This window comes from Venturia canescens, chromosome 6, assembly GCF_019457755.1.
Source record: "Venturia canescens isolate UGA chromosome 6, ASM1945775v1, whole genome shotgun sequence".
NCBI lineage: Eukaryota > Metazoa > Arthropoda > Insecta > Hymenoptera > Ichneumonidae > Venturia > Venturia canescens.
Window position 1 is genome coordinate 8574625 of NC_057426.1, and position 12249 is coordinate 8586873.

Sequence of the window (12249 nt, forward strand, 5' to 3'; positions counted from 1 at the left end):
TGTATTTAAGCGTTTATACATTGTATTTCGAGTCGACGTATAACACCGAAAGCCATTACTCTTGTCGCTCATGCCTGAGCAGCTACGTCAAAACTACAAAACGAGAGAAAAACGATTTACACTTTCAAGGTTTTCACACGAACGCTCGCGACACTCGCGTACGAACGCTCGAGTGTGCGCCGTCTTTCGGGAATGCGAATCTCGGTAATTAGGAGGTGAGAGAGAGAGAGAGAGAGAGAGAGCGAGGGAAGGCCAGCTGCCAATTTCTGCTCCGACGAATTTTCCTACCTTTCCTTGTAGCTGGAGTCATCGTTGAGAATAAAAACGCTGTCAACGGTGGTCATTGCTGGGTCATTCTCGACGGAGAGTCCCCAAACTCGAATCAACGCTTTTCACTCAATAATCCAACTGACGTTTCACTCGCAATTTTACTTCAAACTCCTCCGAGCGATAATTTGATATTTGGCTTGTCCGGCGAGCTCGTTGCGAGAACACTTAGCCAGCCGTTCCTTCGGCTCGATTAACAAACTAACGAAACATTTGTTTACGTCGAAAATTATGAAGTTAGGAATATTCGCACGTAAATTTTACACTTTCGGCCATAAATCGCGTACTTTCCGGGCTGATAAATCATTGCTGCGTGGCGAGCCACCGCAAGGAATTACGACTTCCTGGCAGAGCTCGCTTGTAATACGTATAATTAAAAAAAAAAAGAAAAAGAAAGAAAAGAAACGAGAGCGAGAGAGACGGAGAAAAATACGCGTCGTTTTATACAAATGTAAGAAACGTTTAATGTTCTCGGGGACTCGAAGACTCGGTTTTGCTTTTCGGTTTCGTCGAGTGTAGTGCGAAGCGCGGGAGTCGAGGGGGGAGGTATTTTTATGTCTTTCTCTCTCGTACAAAGAGCCTCATTATCGCTCGGTGTCACGCTTCTCTTAATAATTTCGCGGTAATCGCGATAAGTTACCGTTCACGTTTCCTGCGTGCTGATGTTGAACTCTGAGAACTCTTGTTCGTCTCGTCCCGCCTCGTGGCAGGATCACGATTTCAAGCTGGCTGAATCTAATAGCGTTTTAAAGTATTCGTGAGTCGAGTAACGATCTCGAAAAGAAGAGAGAAGGATGAAAAGGGATTCGGTCGTCGTCGCATCGGAGAAGCGATAGAAAGATAATGAGATTTGTGCGAGAAAAAGTTGAAAATTTTTGGCCGAAAAACTCGCTGCTGCTGCTATACATTTCACTTGGGACGCCATAAAATTTGCTTAAAAACCATATTTTTTGAAGGAATAAAGTTTGGCCGCGTGAAAAAGAGCGCAAGAAAATCGAACGAGCGTGTACGCAAAAGTATCGATTGAACGCGGGAGCGCTTAATTTATAGTCATACGGCGGAGGGACGCGAGCGCTCGAAACTTTTTCCGCCCCCCTCGGAAGCCTCTCGCCTCGGTTGTCTCGGCGTACGTTCCTCGTGGCGCCAGTCAGGGTGTCTAGAAATTGCCGAAAAGATGGAAGATCGCACGGGGGGAGGGTCGGGTGGACGGGAAACGGGCGGAGCCGTTAAATCGAGCGTGCATTGAGCGATGTCCCGACTTCTTGTGGTGTACGACGTTCTCCCGCGTATAACACACGGGCGCGCAAACACGCACGTACGAGTCGCGCCATCCTTCCTTTTTTCCGCTGCTGCTGCTGCCGCCGCCGCCCGAGTTCCCGTTTCTCACGTTCTCGATGCTCAGATGCGCTTAGAGCGCGATTATGCGAAATGACGATTCCGTGTTTTCACGGACGTGCGAGTTCCCTCCGAACACGTGACTCTCATTACCCCTCCGCGGCTCGCCGCCCTCTCCCACGAATAATTTCGCTCCTCTTTCGGCTTCCACTGCCCCCTCGTTGAGCACGCGACCTCGCTCTGATGAGGTAACTCTCCGAAACCCTCTCGAAAACTCTCTTTTTTTCCGCTCTCCCACAAACCACCGCCTGCGCCAACTCCCGGGGACGCGAGTACACGTGGAAATCGGACTGCGAAGAGGCTACGCGATCGGCGGACGACGAATGAGTCGCGGCGTCATGACGGCCCTTTGATCGAGCAAGGGGATCCTTGGCTGCGACGCTTCCGACCACATCGGCAATGAGGAGGACGTCACGCGCTCCTCGGATCGGCTTCCTCGCGCGCCGCTCCTTCTATCTCACCGAGAAAAACTTATATACTCGTGTTTTTCCGATTCGCGAGAGCTCCCGGCCATTAATCATCCGCGTCGAGTTGGATAATCCACTTTTATTGACCAGCGCGAGCACCTTCGGGCTCAGGATCTCTCCGATTTCGATTCTTCTCGGGCCTCCTGCTCTCGCTCCTTCCCCAATTCGAATTCGTCCAACTTTCGGTCGAGTACTTCCAACAGTGATACGAGCCCGCGGAGGAAAACTCTCGCGCCCACAAACCGGGAATGACACAAGTTTTGTAGGAAAATATTGTAGTCTTCGTACGACTCGGTTAATTGGATTCCCAACGAGTCTCGATGCATCTCGATTAGGACTTTTATTCCCCCGCCCGCCCGCCGCCGTGTTTTCAAATCCCTCCTCACATTCATCCGTCCCGTTCTCTCTTTTCCTCCGCTTTTCGTCGCGCTGCGCTCCGACTGAGCTCTCCTCGATTAAGGCCCCGCAGAGGGACCCTGGCATTCTCGACACACGAGCGCCGACGCGCGCTTATATGGCCACATATATACCAATATCTCAATGTCTATATATATTATTCGCCATTAGCCTGCAGCTGACGGAAGTGAGAGACTTAAGGTCACGCCGCGAGAGCCAGGCCTGCATCTCAACACGCGTGCGTATATATTCGTGCGTGGCCTTCGGCAATTCTCCTCGAGGCTTGTTCGCTCTTTCTGTTCAACTCTCCGAATAAACATGCACGCACGTTTGCCCGTATATACATTGATCCCCGATGAATTGTGCGTAAATCCTTTGGCTGACGATGCACCAAGGAACAGAGAAATAGAGAGAAAAAATGTTGATGCGAATGCACGTAGGCGGTGCGTGGCAGGAACGCGAGACGGGAGCGTTTACGCACTCGTTGCTTCATTAAGCATGCTGTTTAACGTGAGCCGCGGGTCTGTTTATTGGACGAATAAAAACAATGATAAGCGCGTCATTCCCCGAGAAATACGTCGATAAGTCAGAGAGTTTATGAGTCAATAACTCACTCGTAAGATTCCCGCGGTGTGGCGTACCTGAAAACGAAGATTTTAATCTCGCTCCGAGTTTCGACGGTTAATCAATAACTCGAAGGGTGCTTCGGCGAGGAAAAGTGTCTCGCGCTCGTCCCGACTCACGAATATAGTTGGACGCGCGGGCGCGCTACACCAAAGGAAATTTATCGGGACTCGAATAACGCGGCAATCGTGAACGCGACTTGGATTATCTGCACTTACAATTTAATCACAGATCCCCGTACGTGTCAGTCGATCCTGGGATACGCGTAATTAGCCCTCGCACACGCTCGAATCGCCTCTGTACGCACATGTTTTTGTACATGTGCGCTTAAGCTGTCAGGCTGCGCGAACGATCGTCAAGATTCGAACGGCAGCGGCGCGCGCGCTCCCCACCGAAGTGAGAGAAAACTCGTTTTTCACGAGCGTGTTTTATACAACACCGCGCGATTAAACATATAACTGCTCTCAATTTGCAATCGGTGCTTTTACTCGAGTTGGACTCGCGTATATCCATATCGATCGACCCGCGATATATGCACGCTTGCGTGCATAAATCTCCGTCACGGACAAACGCGGATCAGTCAGCATTCCCTCTCTGTACTCGTGCGCGTGTGTGTGTATTTCTTTCTCTCTCTCTCTCTCTTATCTTTACACGGTACTCCGCGTGGCGCACGCAACGCTTTTCACATCCTATGTACCAACAGCCTGTTGTCACTTAACAGCTGATCGGAAGACTATAATTGATACGCCGCGCCGCCGCTTTCGTGTCTCGCGCGACAAACACCCAAAGCTGGTATCATTCCCTCGTTAAGAGCGCGCCTGATTCACCGGCTCACTGCCTTTACGGTGGAATGACACGAGCTCTGTGTTGGTCAAATGCCTTTATTTTTCCACAATTTTCCGGGTTTTCGATCTCCCGATGGGAGCATCAAGGTTGCGCTGTTGTTTTCGCTCTCCTTTCCGGAGCTCCCGCTTAATCCTTGGTCGTGACGTCGTTTCGCGCGTTTTCTTCGCGATTCCGTCGAGGCCGCGGACGACTATGGTGCGGGACAAAGCGCGCTCCGCGCGCGCGCGCGCACTCGCGGGGAGCCTCGATCCGGAAAAGACTTTTTCCGACTTTTTCACTTCCTCGAGTCGCAGCCCGAGTGACCGCGTCGCTCCGGATGAGGCTTCGACGCTGGCGGAGACCGGTGGGAAATAAAATTTCGTTGTTCAATGCTCTCGCGTGGAGCGTGTCCGCTCTGCTAATGGCTTTCCAACAGATCGCGACTTTTCCACGGGACGATCTCCCTTAATGGATTTTCCGTTCGGCTAGCTCCACGTGCTCGAGAATTTTTCGAGTCCGCCTATAAAATACACTCCCCGCGGATCTCTCCCCGCCGCGCATTTTGCGTAAGTGGTTTCTCGGGTTAAATCAATTAGTAAACAACTCCGCGTTCCCACACGATCTTAGCTCCGATAAGCGAGCCAGAGGTGTGCACCGCGCTTAACGCGCACTCTCGCGAGCTATAAGCGCGAGATGCGTGTGCGCGTCAAAAGTCGCTTACCGAACTAAGTTTCTACCGGTTTAACGAAGCTGAGCGCCCTCCCTCGATTTTATTAATTTCACGTTTCAACTAAATCCCGCTCGCATCGAAAGATCCACATTTCTGGTGTGTATTGCGCCGCGCGGGCGCGCGCGGTGAGGAGCAACTCGATAAATTGAGTTTAACGAGTGGCGAACCCACGTCGTAAAGAGAGCTTCTCATTTGTTATTCAATCGCGCCAGCAATTTGAAAAGTCGCCGTCGCTCTTAGCCGTTGCAGCGGGCGTGCGTGGGAACTGAAAGTTGTTTTCAAATGCGGAACTCTATTTTATATTTTCATGCATTTTCGCATTAATATACGCATCGTTTGAGATGAAAATCTCATTAGAGATCCTCCCTGCGGAGGGGGGGCTTCGACCCGAGCTAGGAAAAGCCGCTCTCGCTCTTTCCGCGCTTTTCGTACTGATCCCAAATGAATTGTTATGCCGGACACGCCGGAGGATCCACCGAGACGAGCCGATGATTGCTATTCTCTTAAAAAAGTCGTTCCTTAACTGGCGCATCATTAGAACGAGAATGATACACGTGTACAGGAAGCCAAGAGCGCCGCTGCTGCTGCGTGCACCGTGAATTCCTGCCTGGCCTTCTTCCTCTGACCAAGACCGTTTCTAGAGGCTCTCGGAGGAACGAGTCTTCGGCTACTTTACACCTTCCTAAGAATGACTCGGTTGCGCGGGGACAGGATACATTAAAGTCGCGGGTTGTAACACACCGACGAACCGCCCGGAGGAGCAAAAAAATGTCTCGTTACTCGGAGCCTTTCCCCAGGCCGGTGCGCGGATCCTCGTATGCGCAGTGGGAAAAAGAAATTAGAAAGGAGATTGAAAAAACAAGTGTTTCGGAGCCTTCTGAAAGCTCGTACGATCCGACGTTCTCACTCGAGTTCCGGGTACGCCGAAACATCTTTCGAACATCTGTTTCGGTCCACGGACGAGAGAGGAAGGGAGGGAGCGCGTGTGCTCCGAATGCGAGTTCGCATCGAGAGCTCCAACTCGACGGAGCCTTCTCATGCGATAATGATTAAGTGCCATTGACCCCGGAGGGCCTTCCCCTAAATTTTCATACGTCAGACTAACTCCCAAACGATCTTGATTCTTGTTTGGGTTTCCAGCCACTCTTAACACTTTTCCGAGCCCCCGGCTCAACGTGCAGCCAAGAAGTCCCACAATTCCCTCTGGAGATGTGGCAGACTTTGGCTTCCCTGCTGTGATAGGCGACGGATGCCCGAAAACTCGCGGAACGATTAAAAAAAAAGCAATTCGAGCAGCTCGCAATCGAGCCCCAGCAATTCGGCGTTCGTCACATTAACCTCGTGGAATAGCCGCGAGAAGGCGATTCCGGAAATGGGAATGATCGCAAGAAACTCGAGATCCGAGCGCGCATGCTGCTCACGCAATCTTGTTTTACCAGCTTGACCAGTCGCGCCGCGCTCCTCTAACGCCGCAAGTTCACGTGCTAGACGCCACCGCGAGCGCGCGCCTCATCCTCTGGATTCCGGTTATTTAACCCCGCTCGTTTGATCATCGTTAGAGGAGCGCTCGCGCGGCCTCGCTGAGGTGACAAACTCGCCGCGTGAGAAAGTTGCGCACCCGGTTACGGGGAGCATTCACTTATTTGAGTCCCGGGGAGAAACGAGCGGATTTACGACACGCCGAACACGTGACCGAACGCTCGATGCTTGAGCTTGAGCGACGATCCGCTCCGTGTACACCGGAAATAACAAGTTTATCCATTAATTTCCCCGCATTCGAGTTGAATTTGCCTCAAACGTGAACGTGTCTCGAGGCACTCCAAATTGAGGTGATTCCGTGGAGCTATCCGATTCGCAAGAATTGCGAGATTTCAGTGTAGCACGAGAACGGCGACGAGCGCGCACTCGTCCCCGCGTCCTCGAGACCGAAGAAACCTCTCGAAACAACGCTATCGAGCGTCTGTGACGCGTCAATATTAGTCCACTCCGTGGGAAACTTGCCGCCTCGAAGATCAAAGTACCCCGAGCAGCGGGCAGGGGGACGCCCCTCTCCGACGCAGAAAGGAAACGGCAGAGATGCTGAGATGACTAATTAATTAAGCGCTATCCGACTATGATCCCTTCCGTACCGATGCCATCATCATCATCATAACGCGCAACGAAAGAGCCACTCGTCTTTCCTCGTCATTGTATATACAGTTAGCCGAAGAGAGCACGACGGCGACGCCGAGTCGCGACACGATTTTACACACGCGAGATACGAGACCAGCATCTCGAAGCGCGCCGGAGTGATTCTTGCTCCGCGCTGCTCCCATCCGTCCCGTGCTGCGGCGCTGCCTCATCCGAGATTCCCCCCCGGCGTGCATTTATGGCCGCGGGTTGGTGATAATTTGGACTCGCCTCGTGAAGTCGTAGTCCAGCTCATCGAATCACATTTTTTTCGATAAAACTTGCCAAATGAGCATCGAGTTGAGCTCGCTCCGGCTCCCGACACCTCGAACTCGAGTTCCCATCACTTCAGGTCGATTTCAATTCGCGCTCGGCCAAGATTCTTTCCGACTTGGTTGAAATTCAGACGAAATAGCCCAGAATATTGAAGTTTGTACTTCCCACTGGATTCGGGACTCCGAAACGAGAACTCGAGCCGAGGAAGGCTCACATTCGCACGACTCTGTTAATCCATCGTCCCTGCACACTGTTCCAGAGGCAAAGACACCCGGAAGTGGCTCAGGGCCATTGACGATGAAATTGTCGATCACACGTTCGACGAGTTCGTTAAGGAAACTGAAAACCTCGCGCCCCTCGCGCCTCGCTTTTTCTCTCTTGTTCGTTTTATGTTAGTGTTCTCTCGGTCTCGACTTTTTCGCATTCGGGGACAGGTGCACAACGGAACGACTGTTGATCCGCTTCGGGAGTGTCGTACACGCACATTTATAGGCGCTGCTGCGCCTTCGCCGATGTTTTGACCAGCGGAACGAGGGTGGATTTTTATTGCCACGAGACGGACACTCGGATCCGTATCACCAGGTGTGTCCGTCCTCCGCGTGTGCAAGTTACTTGCGGTTACGCGTCAAGAACATCCTCCCTCTCTCTCTCTCTCTCTCTCTCTCTCTCTCTCTCTCTCTCTCTCTCTCTTGCTCCTTCCCTCTTGCTAACATCCTCTTGACCCACATTCTCGACACGCATGATTCTAGATAACTAATAAAACGAGGCAGGATGCGAGCCCGCTCGGTCGCGCGCGTTAACCCAAACTCGCGTCGACGCGCGCGCTGTTATAACATTTGCTTTTATTCAAATTGATCGGGTATCAACTCCGTTCGATCTTCACGGCAAGGCGTTACAGCCTTGAATTATTACCACTTGTATGTGTACACACTAACGCGCTCGCGTTGTTTTCCGCTGATTAGTGAAACGCGTTACCGATATTGCGTGTTGTTGCACCTGGTGATCGGGCCAAGGTCCACTTTACGGGGATCGGATGGAGGAGCCTCGAGTCCGAGTGACTCATTGCTGCGCAAGTGCGGCTTTTCGAGCTTAATTTTTGATTAATCGAGCTCGAATTTGCACGGGATATTTGATTTAGTGTTGCCGATGACTCAGGGACCGATTGGCGCGTTGGTTTCTTGGGAAAGTTGTTTAAGCTGACGAATGAGTCGAGACAAGCCCTTAAAGGGTGCCTGTATATCTGCTTTGTTTGTTACAGACAAAGAAGAACAATCCGAACCACATAAAGCGACCGATGAACGCGTTCATGGTTTGGTCACAGATCGAGAGAAGGAAGATTTGCGAGGTTCAGCCAGACATGCACAACGCCGAGATCAGCAAGCGCCTCGGTAGGCGTTGGAAGACCCTCGACGAGGCTGACAGAAGGCCCTTCATCGAGGAAGCCGAGAGATTGCGTCAGTTGCACATGATGGAATATCCGGATTACAAGTACAGACCGAGGAAAAAGACGACTAAACCGGCGCCAACACCCAAGACCAAAGAGGTCAAGAAGAGCAAAAAATCAGCCTCGCTTTCCTCCTCCTCCTCCTCCTCCTCCTCGTCCGCTTCCTCGCCATCGCTCTCATCCACAACGAACTCTTCGTCGCTGAGCTCAACGTCACCTTCCCCGATGACGATGAGCACAGCGATCGGTACGACGTTGACGTCGAGCTCGATCAAGCCCCGAAATGATTCTAACAACAACACTCACTCGCCGCTAAAAAGGCTCCAAAATCATCCAGCGACGAGCTCCGTGTCGAGGCTCAAAGTTAGACTCGCAATGGAAAAAAGGCCGAGCCACAGCACCGTACCATCGCCCCAGTCGAGTCCGACGTCAACGACGACAGCGACAGCGACAACGACGACTAAATCATCGAGCAACATGAGCATGGACTACACTCCAGCCCCGCCAATAGTCACTGCCAAGGTGCCCAGCAGTCCATCCTGCGACACTCCGGATTCTCCCGAATCGGCGAGCTACTACGACGACCACTTTGTCGATTGCGGCTCGAGTTTGACCTCCAGAATGTGCGGCAGCACGAGCACCAGCAACAACAACAACAACAACAACAACAACAACACCTCCAGCAACTGCAGCCTCAACGCTTCAGCCCTCAGCCCGGTTCACCATCCGATAAAACCCGAGAGGATCAAGCAAGAAGAAATCGACATTGATTACCAGACCGAGTTCACGAACGACAGGCTTCTATCCTCGGTCCGAGGCTTCAACGACCTCAGCGCCATCCAGAGGAATTTCCAGAGGACCTCGACTCCCTGCCACCTCGACAATTACATCGTGAAACAAGAGCCCAACGACCGAACGTCCGCCGGCCTCGTCAGCCCCGCGGTCCAAACCCCCAACAACAATTCCTCCGGCATCGTCACAGTCAAACTCGAAGAACCGACCAACACGAGCCTCGCCGATCTCTATTCCCTCAACGATCTCCTCCAAATACAACCGTCCGATTTCAAGCTCGACTTGGACATGGAGACCATAACCACCGATCTCGATTCCTTCGAAACGGACAGCTCGAGCAACGGCTCCCATTTCGAATTTACCTGCACACCGGACGTAACCGACATGCTTTCCGACATCGGTGTCGGCAACGAGTGGGTCAGCTTCTGAGACCAAGATCCCGACGACAACGACGACGACGACGACGACGATCCTAAGATCGTCGTTCCCTCGGTCAAATCTTGACGTTATTACCGTAACTAAAACTCCAACGGTTTCATCCCCCCGCCTCACCTTAACAATTGCAGGCTCAGGAACTAGCCGAACGCGCTCACAAACCGGGCTCTCAAGTTGACAAAAACCCTTCCGTACATACACACACACACACACACACACATACACAGGCACACACCCACACCAAGCCCCTCGGATAAACCTATTCGGCCACTCCGGGCCTCGCCGACTCTACACGATTCTACGGGCTTTCGTGTGCTATCGCGAGTCTCGATCTCATCGGAAGGTGTCACGGCTCCAGTCAATATCGCCTCGTCCAAGGTCGATGAGTCTCCTTCGAGAGTTACGATTTCTTTTTATTTTTTCATTCTTTTATCTCAAATCTATAAATATATATAAATAAAAACAACAAAAAAAAGTATATATATATATATAAATATGAATATTACATGTGTAAGGACGTAAAAAAAGAAAAATGAAAAACGAGCAAACCGTTTGACGAATCGTGGGACAAACGGAGGGGGGGGGGGGGGGGGGGACGATGACCACGTCGAACGTGGTCCAATTGTGTCGGTGTGTTATACCCTTCGAAGGAGAGTGTTTTTTAACAAGCCATACAAGCTCATGGTTACATTGTACGATAGCCGCGAAAACAGATAACAACAAACACATACACACACACACACACACGAAACTTTCGCGCGACACAAAACACTCGCGAATTCTTTCATATTAATAATTATTCCCGTAGTTTTTTTCAGAGTTATAAATCAACGTTTTTTTGTATATGTATTGTAGTATACTAGCGACTTAAGGAAATACGAAATTGGGGAAAGAGAAAAGAAAGTCCCTCTTTTTTCTTTAGTTTACGATAATAAGAAGAAAATTGTGACGCTCAGAGGGACGTAGTTGGCGTAGAAGCTTGTCGAAGATCCGGGACCAAGCTCGCTCTCATTCTTCAGCTGCTTTTCCATAAGAATCGAGTATCCGTTGCCGTTTACTCGGACTCGCAAGTTTTCGCGGGTCGCACAAGCTTTCAATGAGTTTCGAAGCTCCGTTGGAAGCAACGTTTTCTTAGCCAGTTTCGTCATTTCGTGTTTTTACGTTTATTCCGAACTTGGGCCGGCTTGCAGCCTCGGTTCGGACTGGTACTCGAGTTCGGCGACGTGCCGGTGTCTCGCGCGAGTTCGAGGGACACTCGATACCGTCTTACGGTTATTCTATAGTTTTTCTGCTTCGTTCGTTGGTTCCGGACTTCGGAGGATAAACAAAAAATATAAAACGAGCAAAGGTAAAAGGGAAAATGAAGGAAAACAAAAACAACAGCAGCAACAACGTCCCTCGTTTGTTGTGTATCTCGAATAGAAAAATATTCATTAATATATATAAAACTCTTGTGACGACAAGTGTCGAAAGAGAGAAAGAGAGAGAGAGAGAGAGAGAGAGGGAGAGAGAGGAAGCAAAGAAGAAGTAGTAAAGAGCAGGGCGGAAGGGAGGGAGAGAAAGTGGCAGATAAAAAGTAAAAGAGCCACGACGAAGAACGTGGCGGCGTCGTAAGCTCGTGACGATGTCAAGGAGTGTCTGGATTTTTCTCGTTAAATTCGTTTTTTCGTTTTTTTTTTCTTATCTTTCTCCCTTAGTCATACGATGTGGAGAAATGGCAAACTTACGCCAACTCATACTACACACACAGACACACACACACACACACACACTCACTCACAACATTCGACACACGCACACACTCGTTTCTCGATTCCATAACCATGGAATCGTGAGTTAGAAACAGTTACGAGTAGGAGAATAAATGAAAAATAAAAAAATAATAGAACAAATCATATGTTATTACGATTTATGTCGTAAAGATTCACACATTATCGTTTCAATTCATTTAATATTACTTAGACAAAGATATGCACACACGGAGAGCACATATTACAATATTATTATTATTATTATTAATATTATTATTACATTGTTTTTTGACGAGAGATAAGAGACGTACGGAAAGAAAACCCTATTATCATTATTATTAATATTATTATCATTATTATTATTATTATATTTATACGCTTACGTCCCTGAATAATGATAATTGAAGGGAATGAAATTGAGCCGAGCAAATACCTCCTCTTTTCGCTCGTTGAATTTCACTTCTGGTTTATTGAAATCATTATTATTATAATATTATTATTATTGCTATTATTATTATTTAATTATTATTTTAAATCGTTAATCTCGTAGACGAGTATGCACTGACGAAACGGGATCAATGTGCAGTTAATTATCTTTTTTCTTTTGTTTTTTTTTTT

General features: G+C 49.7%; 1 protein-coding gene across 1 annotated transcript in view; it reads left to right on the forward strand.

Moving 5' to 3' along the window:
* LOC122412220 (putative transcription factor SOX-14) overlaps window positions 1-11752 on the forward strand; it is a 28403-nt gene extending 16651 nt beyond the window's left edge. The window contains exon 2 of the mRNA XM_043421630.1: window positions 8468-11752. Coding sequence (XP_043277565.1) covers window positions 8468-9874 — 1407 coding nt within the window. The 3' untranslated portion in view covers window positions 9875-11752. The remainder of the gene's footprint in view (window positions 1-8467) is intronic.
* Window positions 11753-12249: the final 497 nt, after the last annotated feature.